The sequence below is a fragment of the Lissotriton helveticus genome, chromosome 5_1, assembly GCF_964261635.1.
Source record: "Lissotriton helveticus chromosome 5_1, aLisHel1.1, whole genome shotgun sequence".
NCBI lineage: Eukaryota > Metazoa > Chordata > Amphibia > Caudata > Salamandridae > Lissotriton > Lissotriton helveticus.
Window position 1 is genome coordinate 2,000,787,398 of NC_136065.1, and position 21,590 is coordinate 2,000,808,987.

Consider the following 21,590-nt stretch of genomic DNA (forward strand, 5'->3'; position numbering starts at 1 on the left):
AACACATAGAACTATTATTCTTTCAGGATTTGGCCACGAGGCACTGGATTACAAAAGTACTAGCCAAACCAATCCAGAATTATTTTCAGATCCTGCATAATGTTGATGACGAAGTAAATCCTGAGTATTTTGGTTTTATCTTTTCTTCCTCATGTCAAATGAGGCACCGTGTCTTTAAATCTTTCCTTTTGACTGTGCCATCGGGAGAAGCTGCATTGTGTGCGTGGCAGCGGCATTAGCAAGATCCAGCACGTTTTTGTTTTTTTGCAGAGTTTTATATAGCGCGAACTAGACCCGAACCGAATCCGGTATCAGAGCGCTTTACACATTTTCCAGTTACGTTACATGAGGACACACTTTCATTTTTAGGCACGGGGAGATTAAGTGATTTGCCCAGAATCACAGGAGGTTTTGGCGTCGTTACCGAGACTCGAACCCAGTTCCTCCAGGTCCGAGGTCGAGCGCCCTAGCCGTTAGGAGGCTCAACGTGGCGAGAGGAGTTGGCCTATCGGGGCCTCCTTATTGAGGCCTTTCCGAGGGCCTGAACATTTTTTCTATATTGTTCTTTAGAACAATTAATCATGTTTTATTGAAAAATGAACGGTGTCTAATATTCAGTGTGAATATGGTTGAAGCAGTCCGCCTTTATCAGTCACATAGGTGTTCACAGGTATGGGTTTGAAACCAGCTTAGAACTATACTGAATAGAGCTGAAATATCTTTCAGGCTGAGATCATATATATGTGGTTGGGGAAACAATCAGAACACCGCGGTCTAAACCACAAGTGTTCTGACTCTGCAAGCGAAGCCACGCTTGCCATAACCATGCATATGCCTTAACCACTCATATATGAGGTTAACACGTTAACCGCGGCGGTAATTCCGCTGCAGTGCAGGCGTTTCCGTGCGTGGGTGGGGCCGCGTCGGCCGTTGGACGTGCGCAGCACTACGAAGGTAGTGCTCGCGACGGCCAACGGCAGCAGGGAAGGGGTTAAGGCAATGTGCGGTTGTTAGAATCCAGAGTTCCCGCGCACCGTTGTTGCCAAGTGCGCGATCTGACCTCCCCTGCTCCCACATTATGCCAAGGTAGGACACCGTCCGAGACAGCCCTGCTCACCCCTTAGTAGCTTGACACGAGCAGCCAGGCTGATCTCAAAGGCATGAGTGTTCACTATGTGCAACCACAACCGCCCCAATGATGTCACCACAAATGGACTCCACACCAGTTTGTATCAAACGAGTATATTTTATATAAAAAGATATACGAAATGACCACACGATACAACTTCCACACATACACAATGGGTAATATTGTTTCGGGTGGGTTGGGCGGTTCTAATGCCCAACCACTGCTTCTAACCAACAATTATGCTGACTTTTAACCATTCTCAACAGGTTAGGTACATCCTATCACTAGATTCACACACGTTGCAAAATACAAGGAATACTGCCCTACTTAACGATGGGTTTCTGTACAGTGCCACAGTAAAACAATGCAATTCGTAGGGTCAAGAACCTGTACTGAGTTCACACAAGGTAATGCAACTTGAGTCGCTACCAGCATGCCCTGTTCAAGGAAGAAATACAGCAATGCGTCACGCTGAAATTACGTACAGTGCAATAGGAAAACAATGCAATGCGTATCATCACCACCACCATGCCCTGTGCAACGAAGGAATAAGGTAATGCGTCACAGTGCAATTCAGTACAGTGCAGTAAATAATCAATGCAGTGTGCTAAGCTATAATCCTGTACCCTGCAACAGCAACATAACGTAGTGCGTAGCGCACTAACCCCCTAAGTTCGTTAAGCACCTCTAGTGTAAGACGTTGTTCAATATTTCGATAGTACGTTAGCAGCAAATATGCAAAGTGTTATTCAACTGTTTTTAGAAGTGTGCGACCGGTTGCCCCCAACACGGATCCACGATGACACACAAGTTCCACTTTGGCCCTGGCACCTGTACTGCCCCGTCTGGAACCAATACGGACCGAGTCTGTGCCGGAGCAACAGGCGCACACAGCTGCCAGCAGCGAGAGGCTGAGAGACTCTGGGCCCACACCTCGCCCCAGGCGATGATCCACTTCACCTGGGGGGTGCGACGCTACTCTCCTCTCCTGCAGCAGCAGCTTGGCCTCACTCCAGAACCTTGTCACCTCTGGCAAGGCATGCTCGGGCAGGTAGTTCAGCTCCTGCGGGGCTGCCAGTCAGGGCCGCCAACGTTCAGCACAACTCCTTCCACGAAGCCTTCCACCCGACGCTGGTGCTCCTTCACGTTGCCTTTGAGGGCCCGATCACCTGGCCCTCCTGTCCAGCGCTGTTAGGATTTCTTCGCTCCCTGGTGCCCACCGCTCCCCAGTACTCCTCACCAGCACCTTCGGTGGCACCTTCGACACGCACCCCCGGCTCGTCCGAGACTCGCTCCATCTCCTGGTGCACCCGGCCTTCCGGTGCTCTCCACGAACACCTGGATCGCACCACATGCACACAGCGCGTCTTGGTCTCACCTCACCACCACACGCCAATTTACATGTCGGAGACTCACTCCTTCTCAGTGCCCACGATGTCCTGGCACTCTCTACTAGTGCCTAGACTGCACTGCGACATGCTCCCTCTGCGTATCCCAATCCCGGCTCTCTTCCACGATGCCCACAATCCACAGGCGCCCCAACACCTGTAGCCGCACCAAGACACGCTCCCTGCGCGTCAGTCTTGATTTGTTTCGGGGGCCCGCAATCATCTTAGGCACCCCTTAGGAAGCCTCAAACTGCCACGACACGGTCCCACCACCATGCCACTTGAGTCTTCCTGGAAACTTTTATGTTCTTGTGTTTCCGAACAGGGACCCAGCTCACCTCGGGACCTTGGGGTACAGGACGTAGCACACAGCAGAATCCTGCCCAGGAAGAAGGGAGGGCAAGACCCACTGCAGCTCCCCTTCAGTCTCTCCTCGGTCAAGAGTTACAAACTGCCCACAAGCCCCACATCAAAAAGCAAGGGTCAAGCATCTCCCGCAGCCTATTCAGCAACTCTGAGGCTGAGGTTTTCTTTCTGATCGTGGACAGGTCAAAGGCCCCAGAGGCCCGACCAGTCCACCGTGTCTTCAAAGAGCTCTCCGCACTTCTCTTAAAGATACCGAGACCGTTCTCTACGACATTGTCCGCATGACAAAACCTAACCAAAGTTTTGGGGTTCCAGTTTTTCTAGTTATACCCTTCAGTGTCTCTGAAGTTTCCCTGTGCTCAGGGGTCCCTGACCCCTTCCCTAAATCAGTCTTGCATATCTTCCAACCAGCGTCACCATCCTCTCTTTGTTATTGGGGGCCTAGATCTTTAATCACTCTGAGGTAGATGGGTCTATTGTTTTATGGCTCTGAATCAGGCCTCTTCACCTCGCAAAGCCTCTCCTTCGCCCCGCTCCAGGTGCAGGGCAGCCTGATGCAGTGTCCACACATCCCATGCGGCACAACCTCCCTCAGCCTTTCTCACCTCTCCCAGATCCAGGCAGGCAATTCACATTCTGCTGAGACACGCAAATAGGTCTAAAGCACAAACTCAGCCATTTTCTCAAACATCACTTTCTGGACACAGCGACAAAACCATCTACCCAAAAAGATGCGTTATGACTCTGTGAGTTCAGACATACCAAACTTAATTGTTCCATCTCCAAATCTTGAGACTAATAATACTAGCAAACATACCAATCAGAGACAACCAAACAACTCTTCAATTTATACTGGAAACATCTGTACTTGCACACTTATTAGCAGTGGCAAGTTCCTACAGCATCTAACTTCGCAGCTCTCTGTCAGGAAAACGGTCTAGGGGAAAAGCAAAAAGTTTAAGTGTACTTTAGCCAACCAGGTCCAGTACAACAGCGGTCTAGCTGCTGGCTGCGTTGGACAGAAGCAAGAAGACCTCACAGGAAGCGTTGAGGTAAGTGGGGCTGGGCTGTAGTTCTGGGCTGGGGGTGGGTTGAGGGTAGTTTTCTGGTCTATGGGGGGGTCGGAGGTAGTTTTCTGGGCCGGGGTGTAGTCGGGGACGTTTTATGGGCTGGGGGTGGGTCGGGGGTAATTATGTAGGCTGGGGGTAGGTCAGGGATAGTTTTCTGTCTGGCGGTGGGTCAGGGATAGTTTTCTGGCTGGGGAGTGGGTTGGGGTAGTTTTCTAGGCTGGTGGGTCGGAGTAGGTTTTAGGGCTGGTGGAGGGACGGGTAGGCCTTTTATTAAGGGTTAGGGTATTAGGCCTCAGGGGAGGGGAATGGGTTGTCAAGGTAGTTTTTAGGGTTTAGGGGAGGGCGGGGTAGTTTAAAGGGCTGGGTGTATCGGGGTAGTTTTTTAAAATAGGGGTTTGCCTAAGGGCATTGAAAGGGGTTGGGGTAGTTGTAGGGACAGTGCAAGGTTGGGAGGGGGTTGAGGTAGTGATTAAGGGTTGGGGATATTGTGGGGGTTGGGAGGGGGTAGGTGTATTTGGATCTCAGGGCGGGTAGGGGGCAGGGGGGTTAGTTTGTAGCTTACGGCATGGGGGTTGCGACCATAGCCATTCATGCATTTACCTCGAAATTACATGGTAAAGGAATGCGTGGTTAAGACACATTTGTGGTTTAGGCTGCGTGGTAGGGCTGGGTAGTTTTGAGGGCTGGGCTGAGACAGGGATTTAGGCCTCAGGACAGCAAGAGAGGAATGGGTAGTCAGGTAGTGTTTAGGGCTTAAGAGAGGGCGGGTAGCTTTTAGGCCTGGGTGTATCGGGGTAGTTTTTTAAAATAGGGGTTTGCCTAAGGGCAGTGAAAGGGGTTGGGTAGTTGTAGGGACAGTGCAAGGTTGGGAGGGGGTTGAGATAGTGATTAAGGGTTGGGGATATTGTGGGGGTTGGGAGGGGGTAGGTGTATTTGGATCTCAAGGCTGGTAGGGGGTGGGGTTAGCTTGCAGCTTTGTGCGGGGTGTTTGTGACCTTAGCAACGCATACCCCTTTACCATTCATGCATTTACTTCGAAATTGCAAGGTAAAGGAATGCATGGTTAAGACACATTTGTGGTATAGGCTGCGTGGTAGAGGCACGCGTGGTTTATCCAGTGATGCCTTTATTATACAACCATGTGGTAGCCAACTGATTCAGTGTTAACCCAAAAACACGACCAAATCCTGCTCCAACTGCCTTTTCTAAAGCCTCTCTAGTGGGTGTGAAAATCTGATTATTAATTGAAGGGGTGAGAACCCATTTCAAATAATAATTTCAGGGTGAAGAACAAAAGACACTAAATAAACTTGAGCTCAACCCCCTGGTAGCAATGGCACAGTGCAGACAGGCTTAACTTTAGAAGTAATGTGTAAAGTATTTATGCAGCATCAAAAGAGTAATATAGTTGAAATGCAAAATAATAATAACAAATAAAAAAATGAATTAGAAAACAGTAAAATGTAATAAACAAAATTATACCATAATGACAAAAGTCCAATAAATAGTACTGGAGTTAAACATTTTAAATGTTTTATGGTGAAATAGCACCAAGGATCACAAAGTGCTAGTGATTGTCAATGGTCGCTGTAAAATAAGCACTAGGAGTAATTTGACACTGGCTGCAAGGGATCACGAGTCTGATACATTAGCCTGGTTCACCCTAGTTTAAAATGTTACCTTTGGACTTTAATCATCCTTGAAGTGTCAATCCACTAAAGGCTTACACTTCTAAAGCCACTCTGGACATCAGGGGAGGCCCTAAGAGACTCACAGGGTGTCAGAAAGAGCCCAAGCAGCACTGTTGCGTCCTGGTCCAGTTGCTGGTGGGCAGCTGGACTGCTGCAGGAACTGCACTACAGGCTGCAACGGCAGGCTTGCGCCATGGTTTGCAGTGCTGCTTTAGCAGGTGGCAAACTGAATGCTGCAGTCCACTTGGGGTATTTAATTTATGGTGCCTTCTACATGTAGTATACTATACTAAGGACATGCAAGTAAATTAAATGTACCAATCAGGGGTATACTAATTGTACCATGTTTGGAGTTCCACATCAAACAAACAATATGGGTTCAGCAAAAGAAGGCAAACATGGAGATTTTATTAGCTCTAAGAAAGTCTTGATTTGATTAAAGACACAGAGGCTTCTCTTATGTTTTATTTTCTTTAAATGTAAATAACAGCCATGATAAGCTACAGTTCCATCATACTTGGAGAAAAAAAAACACAGTATGCAGTCACAAAGGCAACAACTAATAATATTTAGAGCAACCCTATAAATCTGTTGTCTAGGAGCAACAAGTCCTCTTTTCTTGCAGGAGCAGATTAAGAACTTTCAAATATAGGAACAATAACCATAACAATTAGGAAAGTCATTAATAGAGTAAAATGGTCCCTACTGAAATCCACAAGGAGAAGACTAGGCAGGTATTGTGCAGAAGAGCAGCCAGTGGCGCCAAAGTCCTCGTGATTGGAAAATAACTAATCAAGAGTTGAACAATGATGTCTTCCTAGTGCATCTCCTGTTTGGAGGTCTTTTTTAATGTGTCTAGTTTGTGGTTGAGACAGAAACTATAGGAAAGAAAGGGAGAGTTAAAATGCAAATGCGATTGGATAATACTTACCTGTATCTTGCGGGCAAGAAGGCGGCCGTGCGATCGGCTGTGTGAGCTGGCGGTCTCTTGCACGGATGAATCACCTTTCCTGAAGTAGCATCTCTAGGCTATCTCTCCTTCCAGAAAGACTGTCGGTGATTGTACAGAATTGGATGTTTAAATAGAGCGGCATGCTCAGAGTTATTACCAGTTTGACGAGTCCAGAATCCTACATAAGCATGGGCGTAAATTCCGTTTGTGGATTTTCTGCAATTTCGCGGTCCGCGAATCTCTCAAAATTGCAGAAAAATCCGCGAAATCGCTTTCGGGACGGATTTTCAAAAATTGAAGTACATGAAGCACTTACAGGGTTACAGCAGGTGCCCAAGTTGAAGCTAATTTCTTTGTAACCCTTTACAAAATGGTTCAAAGAAATTAACTTCAACTTGGGCACCTGCTGTATCCCTGTAAGTGCTTCCTGAGCGGGCGCCTCCAGAGTTGTTGCCTACTTGCAACTATTCTCTGACCCTGCTCTGACCGTCGGGTCAGAGAATAGTTACAAGTATGGCACAATGCTCCAGGCTGTCACAAAAATTAAACCACAACAGGAAGCACTTACAGATAAGGAAGCAGGTGGCGGACTTGAAGCTCAAATGCAGTCACACATTAACCAGCCCCCGGTTGAGGCTGGGCAGGTGTGCTTTCTCCCCATAATCTACAGTGGTGAACCAGAGGGTGGCAGTGGTGAACCAGAGGGTGGCAGTGGTGAACCAGAGGGTGGCAGTGGTGAACCAGAGGGTGGCAGTGGTGAACCAGAGGGTGGCAGTGGTGAACCAGAGGGTGGCAGTGGTGAACCAGAGGGTGTCGGTGGTGAACCAGAGGGTGGCGTTGCTAAACTGCCCGTGAGCCCTGTAGGTGTGAGCCCCTGCGCTGCTGAGCTGCCCAGGGGTTGTGAGCCCACGCGCTACTGAACTGCCCTGGGGCCCAGTGGGTGTGAGCCCCCGTGCTGCGGAACTGCCCCGGAGCCCTCGCAGTGTGAAAATCATTTGTGCTCAATTGCCTGGGAGCCTTCTGGGTGTGAGCACACATTGTGCTAAGTGTCCCCCTGCCTCCAGTACATATATACCCATACCGCACGGCACCATTATGCTCGTGCACCATGAAGTCTGGTGCCTGGATGCTCCTGGCTCGTGCACCATGAAGTCTGGTGCCTGGATGCTCCTGATCCGTGTAGGTGGTACCACCGTCTGGTGCAGTCAAAATGTAAAGTCATAACTTGCTGCACAGCACCAATAAACACGTGTCCCCCCCTCCCCCCCCCGGCACCGGTATGCGCATGCACCATGCGTGGGGCACCCGCATGCCACTGCACCCTACTGCCCAGCGCCAGCATATGCCTGTTCGGGGCAGTTTTATGAGATGGGACATTGTCCAGCAGCAGCAGCTGCATGCGCCCGAACCCACTGAGCAGGATCAGAATCGCTTTGTACCAACACGCGCAGCAGAGCTATCTTGGACATCTGAAGGATTCCGGGGTCCTGTGCCAAACTTATTTTTGCATCCATGAGTTTCCCGAGCGCCATCCCCGTGTAGCTCCTGTGACCAGGAGGCTGCTTTCTCCTCATCTGTTGCTCTGCTCGGTCTCTGACCCTTTATAAACAAGATGCATGTAAACTCTCATAGAAACCCCGGCCGTTTGGCCCCATCCACCACACACTAGCGGTATGAAACGACTTCCCGCCCGTCCCCACTATAATGGCCAACTCACTCAAGGGACCTCGGCGCCATTTGGCGTGCTGGCAAAGTTACAGGCACACGTGGTCACATATTTGTGCAAATGGTACAAAAATCCGCGAGTTCACGGGAAAATTCGCGAACTCGTGGACTTTTTCTGCAATTTCGCACGAATTCGCGGACCGCAAATTTGCAAATTTCGCCCATACTTAATCCTGCAGCAGGTATCTGCTTTGGCGTCCCTCGGCGCGGTGTTTGGTGCCAACGTGTCAGCGCTCCGCCTTTGGTATACGAGGCTTCTGGAGGCACCGGAGTGGGAGTATGGCCCCCAAGGTCATTACTAAGACAGCATTGGCATCAAGGGCTCGCTCTGCGGCAGCTGCTGCAGCTGCGGTATCTGCACACAGCCAAGAGGTGGTGAATGACCCAGGGAGCATCCAGCAGGCGGGGCGGAACAGCGAGAAAGTGGCTGGGGATGGCGGAGTGCATGGTAATGCTTGAAAAGGTGTTGGGTACCTTACATAAACAAGATCTCCAGCCACAAGCGAGTAGAAAGTTACTTGTTTATTTCAATAAGTGAGCATGAGGCGTTATGAGCCCATGACAGCTCCTCTGATGCCCCTGGTGTCACTGCTCCAACAGAAACTGTTTAACAGAACACTCAGGACGCGGACATGGAACCTGAACAACACTTCAAAAAAATAGATTTGTGCACCAGAGCGGAAGCACAAGAATAAATTTGGGCTCCTGAGCGGAAGCATTGGTCAATAACTAGATGTCCTTAAGAAAGACAACTTGTTAACATCCCCTTTTGTTTATTTTTTCATATTAAAAAATGGGGGAGGGGGGAGCAGCCACCCTCCCAGGCCAGTTTCCGCCCCAGGCTGGCCTTTCTTTTTTAAATTATCTATTTAAAGATTTAAAGGGTGGGGGGGGGTGTTGTGTGCCCCCCCTCTTGTGCCATTTGCTTCCCCAGGGACACAATCTCCCGGGGCCTGGCCCTTTTAAAAAAAAAAAAAAAGATTTTTTTTTTAAAAAAGTGCTGGGGCTGCGCTTCCCCCTCCCAGACCGTTTTTGGACTTGGTGTCCCCATCCCCCTGGGTCAGGCCTGGAGTGTGGGTTTCCTGGTCCCACCCAGGCACCTACTATTAAAACATTAGGGACCGCCGGCTGGGGCAGCACTGCCCCCTCCCAGACCAATTTTGGACTTGGTGTCCCCATCCCCCTGGGTCAGGCCTGGAGTGTGGGTTTCCTGGTCCCACCCAGGCACCTACTTTTAAAATATTAGGGACCGCCGGGGAGCCTGAAGGGCCCCGCGGTCCCTGCTGGCTCCGACCTCCTTCAGGGGCCGGCATTGCTTTGAGACCCAGGGAGCTGCTGAATATGCAGCTCCCTTTATCCCAAAGCAATATGTCGGTTTCCCTGATCGCTTCACAGGTGGTAGTGAATCAGACACAAGCTCCGCTTGCAGCACTAGTTTGCTATGGCTTGTCGGGGAACCCCGGCATATGGCTGGACCCAGCCCTGGGGGATGGCGGTCCCAGGGCCCTGTAGGGCTACATGAGGGCCCCACTTGTTAAGTAAGCCCTGGGCAGCTGGTATTGTATTTGGGCCCGGGGGAGGTGGCGTTCCCAGGGCTGCGGGGGAGGCCATACAGCCTCCCCGCATTTTTTTTTATTAATTAATGTCTGGCCCCCAGGGCTGTGTGCGTGTGTGTGTGGGGGGGAGGGGGGGGGGAGGGTGCGGCCCTTCAGGCATTAATTTCTCATTTTGCCCCAGTATCATTTTGTAGCCCATGTGGTTAGAAATGTTGTATTTAATGTGAGATCGCTGCGGTTTTGCCAGGCATACATTTGTGCAAATACATAGGTTGTAAGGTTTTTAGGAAACAGAGTGAATTTTCGAGTCAGCATGTATTGTGGTTAGCATGAATTGTAAAGTGTGTATCAAGAGCAGTACTGCTGAGCATCATGTATGTTGATGAAAACCAAATGTCCGTCTCCCTAAAAGTCTCTTTCCTTTTCCAGTATTCATACACTTGTTGGATGAACCAGCTTGCTTCAGACAACCTGTGGATAGGAAATCTCTCGCCAGACTTTCAGACCCGGCTCTAGATCGATGCTAAATCATGAGATTTTAATTGAGCAAAACCTTCACAATCTGCAGTCGCTAAAAATAATAACCCTTCTCCGCTTCCAAGCAGTGTCTTGTTAATGGTGACCTACAGTCTCTCCTCCATTGCACTTGATGCTCCCACAACATGTCATCATAGGTTAAACCTGGAGTACACTTCTCTACAAAGACACCTGCTGTCTCCAGCCCTAGCACCACATCTGTCTTCCGTATTCCAGTCAGCCGAGGCTAAAGCTAAAGGTCCTTTATTTGTTACAAAGCTGCAGCGTCTCCCATGATCTGAACCTTTCCACCAAATAGACAACATATCGCACCCTAAGATCACCATCTGATCCCTGTGTTGCCACAGTGCAGCTCCAGACAAATGGTCAGTGCGGTGACACAATTACAACTTTCACATAAAGATTTCTAATAAAGCTTGAAATACAGTCATTCCTTTCTATTTCAGACAACAAAACTCCGCCTCTGCTCCACAAAGACATCAAATAGTAGTACAGGAAATGTCCATGTCAGGGAAAAACGATGCCTTCTACTGTTCTACTGGACACTCCTGTCTCCAGTATGACATATATGATGTCCCTCAATTACCCAGTAAATTACAAGAAAACCTATCTCGGCCCTAGAGTCACTTGATAAACCTATTGCATTTTTCCGAGGTTGTAGCGTTGTGAACATATGATTTAATTGTATGTTGCAGGCCAAGTTCAAGAGCCAGAGAGAGCAAATCACTAATGAGTTTGAGAAGCTTCAGCAGTTTTTGGAGCAGGAAAAATTTCGTCACCTCAGCAACCTTGGGGAGAAAGAGAAGAGTCTGCAGAGAATCAAGGAGAGAGTGACACAATTAGAAGAACAGCAATTTGTCTTAAGAAGCTGTATTACCAATGTCGAATTGAAGTGTCAGCAGCAGGATGTGGATTTATTGAAGGTAAGAAAAGATTATAAATCCAGAGAACAAGAAAACAGCAAACCTTAATTAGTGCAAGAAAGTACCAATATTGTAAGCCAGATCAAGTGGGAGCGATGCATGCTTCCACAACTCTCTGAACACACTACAAAAAATAACCAAAGTAATGTGTTGGTTATAAGTAAACCCAGTGGAAGGGGAGTGGTATAAGAGAAAACACAAAGACACAGGATATCAACACTGTGACTTGTAGCACAGCTGGGCAACTGGAGGAGCGTTGCATTCTGAAGATAAGACAAAGTCTTTAGCAATTATATTAATAATGTTGCAACAGCTACCATGTTATATAGTATACCTTTAAACAGCCCATATCTCCAGATAATGAAACTCTTGGTATGATTTACGTTTTGGCAGATGGAATATTCCCCTTCAGACTGGTGAAAGACTTAATGTCCACCGAGCGATGGGTACTCCTCCCACCCAATTAAGACATGACTGCCAAGCTGCCGGTCATTTTAAAAGCATTGGCGGGACCCGCTGTCTCAGTAGTTCCTGTCAACGATTTTTTAAATTTAAGTTTGACACACGGCTCCGTCAACATGATGGAGCCATCCGTCAGACTTATTGTTTGTTTTATTTCTATGAAGATGGGAATTTATTTTGATGGGGAAAAAAACATTCTCCCCAGACTATAAGCATTCTCTCCCTTGGTGAGGGAAGCATAAAGCAGCTTCTACTACCCCTTAGGGCCAGGGTTTTCCTGGCGGTGACTGGCAGTGAAAACTGACCTGTACATTGGTCCATCTAAATTAGGTGGGTGGATAAAGAGGTCAGCCTCAGACGGGCCTTACTCTGTTGGACCTTCGGAGGTTTATAACTATGGCAGAGAAACAGTAACCACTGTTGTTACAGCAGCAGTCCACCTGCTTCTAAATCTGTCTGCTTTAGTTCCAGGGCTCCTGCACTGCAGAGTGGGGGAAGGCAGCTGCACATATAGTAACGTGGGCCTTGTCTGACTGCCACAGTGGCTTCTGGAACTGTCTTCTCTCAAGAATGTGTACCAAGTTATTTTTGACTTGTGGGAATAATTAGGACTGCACCTGAGCTTGATTTATGCTTCTGCTCTAACTACTGGGGGAACCAGCCACCAATCAGTCATCCGGGTGGGATTAGAAGGAGGGGGCTCGACCGATGTAAAGACACGAGGGAGAATTGTAATCGGAATCACTGGGTTGTATGTCAAGTTTCATTTGTAGTATTTAATACTACTGAATGATTAAAAGGTATTCTCTTTTCTTAAAAGGCAAGCACTGGATTGCACTTCGAAGTTATTGTGGCTGGTGGTTGATTGATGAGTTCTTAGTTTGGGCGCTCCACGCTGTTTCCCTAAGAAGCCAATCACTGGTCGCACTCTCTACCCTAAGATTCATGTGCAGAAAGGGTTGACTTGGCCCAACAGAGCCAAAGTAGGATGGACCCCGGGACACCAGTGGTGGACGACCTCAACGACTACAGTGAGACCTAGTAGCCGCGGTCTCGGTGGTTCTCTTGAATGAGTCTGAGAACCTGTAACAGAGGCCTTTAGAAAAGGATGTAGCAGAAAAGTTTAATAGTTCAAATGAGAGATCTGAGGCTCTTGAGGGATTCCTGTTCTTTCCAAGGTCCAGCGATATCAGATTGTATAGACTGATATTAGAGACGAAGAGAGAGACTGTGGTCTGCTTTCTAGCATAACATGTAGCTAAAACTGTTATCAGAATAAAGGTTCAGATTTCAACATTACCATTCTGTTTACAAAGCAGTGCAATCATCCTGAGCCTATCAACCAATGTTTAATCCAGCAACAAAGGGATAGATTGCAGATATATTAACATCAGATTCATGGTACTCTAATCTACCTTCCAATTTTTAAGATAGTTTACTGCTGATGGGTCACCTCCTCCAACACATTAACACACATAGTCAACATTGACATTAGTTTATACTGGGCGGTGCATCTAGTTTAGTTCATCTAAGAAGTTATGTCTCCTTTGCTAATTCCTTTGTTTGTAGCACAATGCCTTTTCTCATAGAGCCATTGACTATGGTAATAATATACGGTCTTGTTGACTATTAGTAACCATTCTAGACAAGATCATGCACTGGCAAGGAAATCTTTACGGACCAAAAAAGTAGCACAAGTTGTTAATGATTAACAGAGCACTCATTGATTACAGAGGGCCAGGGTTCAGGATTTTCTATTGGTACTCATCAGTTCCCTGATCCAAAGATTCTGCTAGCCCTTCACTAATCCTAGGATGGATTTGCCTTTTAGCTGCTTTCAGGGCTGTGATTAATTCTGAGTTTACTAGCCCGCATAGACAGATATTTGTTTGGATCTGCAGATCCTGCCTGCACATGCATTTACACCATAACATAATAATGAGGTTCCAAAACGCTGTAGGACCTGGTTGCAAATTGATATATACAACAAATGGTCCACACGGGTACTTAGGAAAAGCCTAATACATGAACCAATCCAATAAAAAAAATGTTTTCATTTCAAATGCAACAAAAATCAATACGTTATGTCAGTAGAGCAAAGGGCACATATAGAGACCGCATCACACAAAACATTACACTTGAATGCAAAACAAGAATAAATTGTATGTAAAACTTCAATATACATATTAAGGTTTATATACTAAGTGGTTGCTCCAATAAGGGCAGCATGGTGCACAAAGGAAGTGCTCATGCATCGGTTGTCATAGATAAGCAAAGTATACTCAAATCAATTCCAAAATAACTCCTGTTCAGTCAATATTTGAAAACATTACAGAGCCTTTCCACTTTCTAGAGGTGACCGCGTCAATCAATATTGCCTGTCTGTGGACGGTCACTCTGATCCAGGCCGTAAAGAAATAATTTGAATTTTCGACCCAAACATAAAGGGGGCAGTTGGAGCCTCATACAAGGTCTTCTTCAGGACAGGGTGAAAAACTGAAAAAGGGGGAGCAAACTATTGAACAAATAACGAATTAGCAACATTAAAAACCTATTTTACAAAAGTATGTTGCTCACCTATTAGTATGCCCAACATTCAAAGTGTACAGGAAAAAAACAGATTGGGTCTGTCTTGATGAGTAGTTTGTACTCTGTGTGGATTTAATTCCATTATTTCAGTATAGGTGCATTCAGAGGCTTCCATTTTTTGCATCTTCTTTTTCAGGGTTTATTGGAATTGACCTCCAGAGCATTTTTTGGTATTTGCTGCATGCTCACAACTTGAGGGTAGCCAGTGTTAATCCCTTAGGGACATAGTATGATGATGTTCTGATTGTTGTAGCGAGTTTTCCTTAATTAGAAGAGGAGCCGTTGGCCCTTCGCTTTTTCTGCATTTCCTCAGTCAGTTTTGGCATTGATCGCTGCTAGAACCAAGGTGAGATCCAGCAGCAGAGGGATACAGCTTGTATACACATGCACACACTTTTGTATATTATGTTCTTAATGTTGCTTTTTTTTTATATTTGTTCTATAGTTTGCTCCCCCTTTCTCAGATTTTCACTCTGTCCTGATGAAGACCACGTATGAGGCTCTAACTGGCTTGCCCACCATTATGTTCATGTCGAAACGTCAAAGTTTTTCTCTACGGCCTGGATCAGATTGACCGGTCACAGAGAGGCAATATTGATTGGAGCTGTCACCTCTAGAATGTTTAAAGATATTGACTAAACAGGCGTTCTTTTGGAATTCATTTTAGTAGATTTGCTGACGTCTTCTCTCTTATCTATAACAAACTATGCGAGAGCTTTTTATTTGGGCACCTGTTGCACTATTGGAGCAACCACTTTGTATGTAAAGCTTTTTATGTATATTGATGTTTCCTAAATACAATGTGTTCTTATTTTGCATTCAAGTGTAATGTTTTGTGTAATGTAGTCTCTCCATGTGCTCTTCCCTCTTCTGACGTTACAGCAAACAAATGATGGACAGAATGCTGACAATGCAAATATTCTCCCCCCCAGTCAAAAGATCTGGGTTAAATCCATCGTTCTTTTGCCCACTACGCCACCCCAATTTGGACCGAGCCATATGTAAATCAGTCTTGACCCTGTGCCCCATGGGAACAGTCTAGACCGAACTGCCAGGCGAGGTCCTTCCTGGACCGGAAACAGGCATCCTGGGACCGGTTTCAGGGTATGTCACCCTTCAGCCAGGCTAGCTTGAATCCAGTGGCACAGTGAACATGGGACCCGCGTCTGGGCATGCCCTTCCCACTTAGGGCAAAAAGTGTTACAGCAAACAAATGTTGGACGGAATGCTGACAATGCAATCATTCTCCCCCAGTCAAAAGATCTGGGTTAAATCCATCGTTCTTTTGCCCACTACGCCACCCCAGTTTGGACCCAGCCTTATGCAAATCAGTCTTGACCCTGTGCCCCATGGGAACAGTCCAGAACGAACTGCCAGGTCAGGTCCTCCCTGGTCCGGAAACTAGCATCCTGGGACCGGTTTCAGGGTGTGTCACTCTTCTTCAGCCAGGCTAGCTTGAATCCAGTGGCACAGTGAGCGAGGACCTTGAGCAAATTGTCAGAGGCACCTCCCACACGGTAGGGCACTTGCTCAATGGTATTTTTAAAGCACTATCCGTATTTTAATTTTACTGGATCACTTCAGCTTTCTGGTCTGATCACTAAGCTATTCTGTTTGATCTTTCCCATCTGAAGGTTTGCTCTAAGGTGAACACCTCAAGGAAGAAGTATGTGCAACGTTCATGGCATGCTATTGATGCCACTGAATTCAGGGCCCATCTTACAAAAATAGACCCCAGATCACAATGGATTTAGAAACTGTAATTACAAATTATCATGCCGATATTGATTCCGTTGTTAGAACCTTAGCGCCTGTAAAATCAGGGAAGATTCCTAGAGATAGACCATCTGAGCCTCGGTTCTGCGAAAAACTCCGGATTTAAAAACCCTGGTGTCGCTGCCGCGAACGGCTATGGTGCCAGAATTATGCCATCACTGAGAAAGAAATATATAGAAAAATAATTACGAAATACAAGGAACTGATTTTTTTGTTCAAAAACGAGCTACTTTATAGACAAAATGAATTCAGCAGTTAATTGCCCAAAATAATTTGTTTGTCACAGTCCAGAAGATAACTGTGCTCTCAGAGACAAAGAATGTATCCATCAGTCAAATTTTCTGTAACTCTTTAGCATCCTTTTTTCAACACAAAGTGTGCGAGCTATATGATGCCATCTCCTTCAATCTAAATAATGGAGGCCTGCCTGACAAAATCAGTAGCCACCTTTCTTCTGTTAGCATTACCGGGAGTAATCAGACATCACCTCTGGACTTGCCTTGTAACAATTCAACCTCTCTAAGGGCCATATGTAGGAAAAACACGTTTTGCGATTCTCAATTTGCGATTTTTAGGGAATCACAATTAGAGAATCGCAAAACGCAATGAAGTAGAATTAGCAAAATATTTTGCGAATCCTACATATTCCTTATTTGCGAATCGCAAATTGAGATTCGCAAATAAGGAATACCTTCCTATTCATTCCTATGGGCTAGATGGCCTATAGGAATGAATGGGAAGACATTCTCAATTTGCGATTCCCAATTAGAGAATCGCAAATTGAGAATTCATTTTCAAGGTTGCAAGGGTGTCAATGGGACACCCTGTTGCACCCCTGAAATAAGCATGTGTGCACATGTGGCGCACATACATGGGCATGTATGTGCGGCACATGGCACTTTAAAAAATGCAAAAAAGTGAATTTTTCAAAGAAATCCCAAATTACCACAATCCTGAAGTTGGTGGTAATTTGCGATTCCTTAGGCCAAAATCTCACAACTTGGGTGCTTCCTACATTGCATTTAAGGAATCGCAAATTGGGATTTCTTAAATGCAATCGCAAAATAAGGAATCGCAAATTTAGCGATTCCTTATTTTGCGAGTGGGGGTTTGTGTGCTACATTGCACACTGCCTAAATTGTGATCGCAAATGCTAAAATTCTGCAAATTTCAGCATTTGCGATCGCAATTTGGCTTCCTACATATGGCCCTAAATTCCTTCTCTCCTGCCTCATTTGATCGGGTATTCAACCTTCTCAGCGGTGCCAAATCTAGCTTGCCTGTTGATCCTTGCCCTCCAAGACTGATTCGCTTGGCACCAGAAATCATATCACATAATCTTACAGAGGTTTTTAACTTGATTCATAAGACTGGAGTCTTTCCTCTAGATCCAATATCTATTGTAACAGCAGAGAGTTAACCTCTATGTATTCTGAGATCTGTTGATTCAAAAAGCGTTCAGATTATCTTTTTTTAGAAGTGGGATAATTGAGGCAAGTTTCCACTGGGAGAAGAAAAACCCTCTGGTAACTTTTTTGTAAATGTTAATTTTACTGTGAATGTAAACTCTATTGTCATGTGTTGATCTGTTTGTTTTTCTCTCCCCAGGATGCGAAGACCATTTTGAACAGGTACGATAATCTTTTTTGACAGCTCACCATATAAAACAATTAAAGAGGAGTCATTAAAATGAGTTTTATCACAGTGCAATCTTCTTTATATATTTTTGCCCCTCGTGTGACCCCATTTTTCAGTAGCTCTAGATGGATGCGTAGAGCATGGAAACGCAATTCAACGGGGAGATGTAGGATCCTATTTTTTAATTGTTTTCTTTTTAAAATAATTTTGCCCTCTTGTATATTTTTTTTATGGTCTTGTCCATCCTCTTATTTATTTTCTTTTTTCCATTTATTTCCCCTTCGTTCGTTTACTCTTCGTTGTATAATGTTCCTTTATTTTTTCGTAGTTTTCCTTTTCTTTTAATTTTGTGCATTCATTTCCATTCTTTTAATGTAACCCATATCTTACTTTTTGCTCATTGTGTATATTTTCTTTTTAGGTCTTGCCTATGGATAGGGGAGAATTATAGGGTTGGATCAGGAAAGCTAAACCAGGCGGCGGATTTTGACGAGTGCATGTGTCCGTGCACTCGCTTCCATCCGCCTGCCTCGCATCATTGCCACCAGCAGCTTCACTTCCATCCGCTCCGCCCCCTGCTGCACTCGCTTTCCATCTTCCCCAGCGTGCTCGCCCTCACTTCTCCACTTCTCCTCCCCCTCCTAGTTACATCCCTGCTGTTCACACTTCTTCACGGCCGCGAGGCCGTGCTTCTAAGGGATCCGCTCCCCCGCCCCCTGCCTCACACTTTTCACGGCAGCCAGGCCGTGTCTCGCATTTCTCTTCCCCACTCCCTGTTTCTGTTCTGTTTCAGGCGTCTGTCCCTTACGTTTCTGCTCTTCTTCGTACCCCTCACCTTCCCCACACCCCTCTCTCTGTATTTCCCTCTCCCTCTTACTCCTCTCGGACTCTCTCTTTCTTCTCTCCCGGGCTCTCTCTCTCACTCCATTTCTCTGGCTTGCGCTTCTGGCTGAGCTCTATTCCTCGGGCCTACCTTGCCCCCTGCCTCACACTTTTCACCGTGTCTCGCATTTCTCCTCCCCCCTCCCTGTTTCTGTTCTGTTTCTGTTCTGTTTCAGACAAGAGCCTGTGTCCCTGCCACCCTGGGGACCTGTTATCCAGATACAAAGCTTTATTTAGCAAGGCTTAAGGCAGGAAGGAACAATCTGTGGACTGGTGAATGTTTACCTCTTGTAGCATGCACTAATAGTATGTGTGTATGCCTGGGCGTTATTGGCTGCAAACCGCATTCGAACGGTTCAGTGTCCTCCTCTTATTGCACAAGGGTAGCAACGGGTTCCTTCCTAAGCGTCCACCGCTTCACATCGGCACTGCCCACGGGGCGCCCCTCCCGCAATCCTGCCCGCCCCTCCTTCAAACAAGAACCGTCCACAATCCCATAAAAGGCTGACACCGTCGTTACTTGTTGGCTGCAGTTAGTTTATATTGCGTGAGCTGATCTATCTGGGTGGTCCCCAGATTAAAACAAAGTCAGGTTGTGACTGTATGAATGTCAGGCGTTCACCAGTTGCCCGACTTGTTTAATGTGGCATAATTAGAAGAATAGAGCTGTATTTATCGAGTCATCCATTTTTTATAGTTCACCCTCATACAAGCTAGCGTTTAAGAAGAAGAAAGCGGGGGATAACAAAAAAAAAATAGGAATAATATATTCCCTTCATTGACTTAATTTTAAGAGGCAATTTCGGGCGCAAGAAAGCCAAAATGAAGTCAGTTTTGTCTTTAAAAATCAGGAGTCTCCCACCCACATCGGGTCTCTTGGCGTGTATGCACGCTGGTTTAGTAGATGCTAAAAATAGTATCTTTTCCAGTGAATTTAGGATCGAAAATCTGTTGTTCTGTTATTCCCGTGGTGGCAACCCATAGCGCCACGTCACGACGGGTACAATCGGCTTTTCCCGGAGAACTCCATTAACAGATGTGAGCAGCTAGCTACCGTGGGTCGCGGCACATATGCCACATAAATAGCTTTTGGGCAGTAGCAGATGGGGTGAGCGGGAGGTGGGCGGTTCAGCCTTTGATGTAAACGGGAGCGGTTCGGAAACTAGCGCTGCTGGGAGCCTGCTCGTGCAGAACTTTCGTCCCCTGCAGGGAATGATGGTCAAATACAGTTCTGTGGAATTATTCGGGAAAAGTATGTTTGCTTGCCAGTATATTATATTGACCAGACATGCTGATTGATAAGAATCCAAAGTCGCCGGTTTCCCTGGAATGTACGGGGACTAATGTAGCTATTGTTACTGCACTGAACATAATCTTCACAAAAGTTATTTACAAAAGTTTAAGCTATTGCCATTATAAATAACAATAACAGTAAGATTTAAGTATTAATTATTAAAAAAAAATTAAGCCATTGTTATTTGTAATATTAATACATGGAAGTCACGTAAATACAACACATATTGCATTACAACTGCTATAGGTGTCACATTTGCAAAAGTTATAACTATGGGCATTGTAAATGACACACATGGGTTTGTGGGATTGTGACCAACACACATGGCCACAATCACACGGCTACAAGTGTGACAATTCTGACTGTTCGAGGCCACCAAAGCTTTAAGAATGGCTCTGGGTGCCAGGTATTAGTTGCTTTTTTTAATGTATATTAAATTAACAAGCAACTGTTTTTTTTTGCTCTTCCTTAAATTACACAAACAGCGCCACCATGTGGCAACTGTTATAAGGCAGGTTCCGGCAATCAAGTGACGCCAACTAAGTGCCAGTGGAACACTGGACACCACAGGCTCAAATTAAGCACTGTTCTAGGGTGATCACCTGTCAAGGAGGCTAATTCTGGGCAGCGACAGTAAAAATCATTAAACAGCATCAACACAGCATCATTCACCACCACTACACCATCTTTGATCACCAGCACTGCATTAGGCATTACTAAGACAGCATAAATCTGCAGAATTCACACTACAATTATAATATGCCCCTCAAGCGGGGCACAAATTCACCACATCAGCATCACTGGACGCCACAGCATCACTCGTCAACACCACAACATCACTCTGCCCCACCACAGCATCAATCTGTGCAACCATTCAACAACAACTGGTTCAAATATCTTCTCTCAATGTTTCAAGCTTTATTACAAATGTGGCAAAAAGATGTTAATATTTCACTTCTGTTCTTGGATTTTCGTCACAATAAAATACACTGAACATAATCGTCATAAGTTATTTACAAAAGTTTAAGCTATTGCCATTATACATTACAATAAATGTTATTTAAGTATTAATTATTGAAAAAATAAAAGGCAATGTTATTTGTTATATCAATACATGTAAATCACAAAAATACAACACATTGCATTACAAATGCTATAAGTGTCACATTTGAGAAAGTTAAAACTATTGACATTGTAAATGACAAAGCTATTAATTTTGCTATTTTCTAAACCAACACACAAATAAAAAAGTTTGCCATTTACAATACCAATAGCTCAAACTTTCCTAATGCGAGACCTATTGCATTGCAAATGCTTGTTTTTTACTTCTGTCTTTTTTGCACCCTATTGTTTTGTTTCCAGTCTATCTTTTGCCTTAGTTTTTCCTTTAACACTTTCTTTAGTTTTATCTACATTAATATCCCCTTCTTGGTTAATGTTTTTTATCTTAATATGTGTATTTTGTATTATAAAGCAGTATTATAATATTCATTGTATGGCTTACTGGGTTGAATGGTAGCTGCTGAACCATGCAGAATTCTTAAGATGCGCAGACTCAGGCTTTCGTTCTTCTGGCACTTGGAAATTAAATGACATTAAAATGGGTTATAAT

The 21,590-nt window shown here is 45.5% G+C and overlaps 1 protein-coding gene across 1 annotated transcript in view; it reads left to right on the top strand.

The window, feature by feature from the left end:
* LOC144756155 (E3 ubiquitin-protein ligase TRIM39-like) overlaps positions 1-21,590 on the top strand; it is a 261,144-nt gene that overhangs the window by 71,191 nt on the left and 168,363 nt on the right. Inside the window, exons 3-4 of the mRNA XM_078645733.1 lie at positions 11,110-11,337; positions 17,773-17,795. Of these exons, the coding sequence (XP_078501859.1) occupies positions 11,110-11,337; positions 17,773-17,795 (251 nt within the window). The remainder of the gene's footprint in view (positions 1-11,109; positions 11,338-17,772; positions 17,796-21,590) is intronic.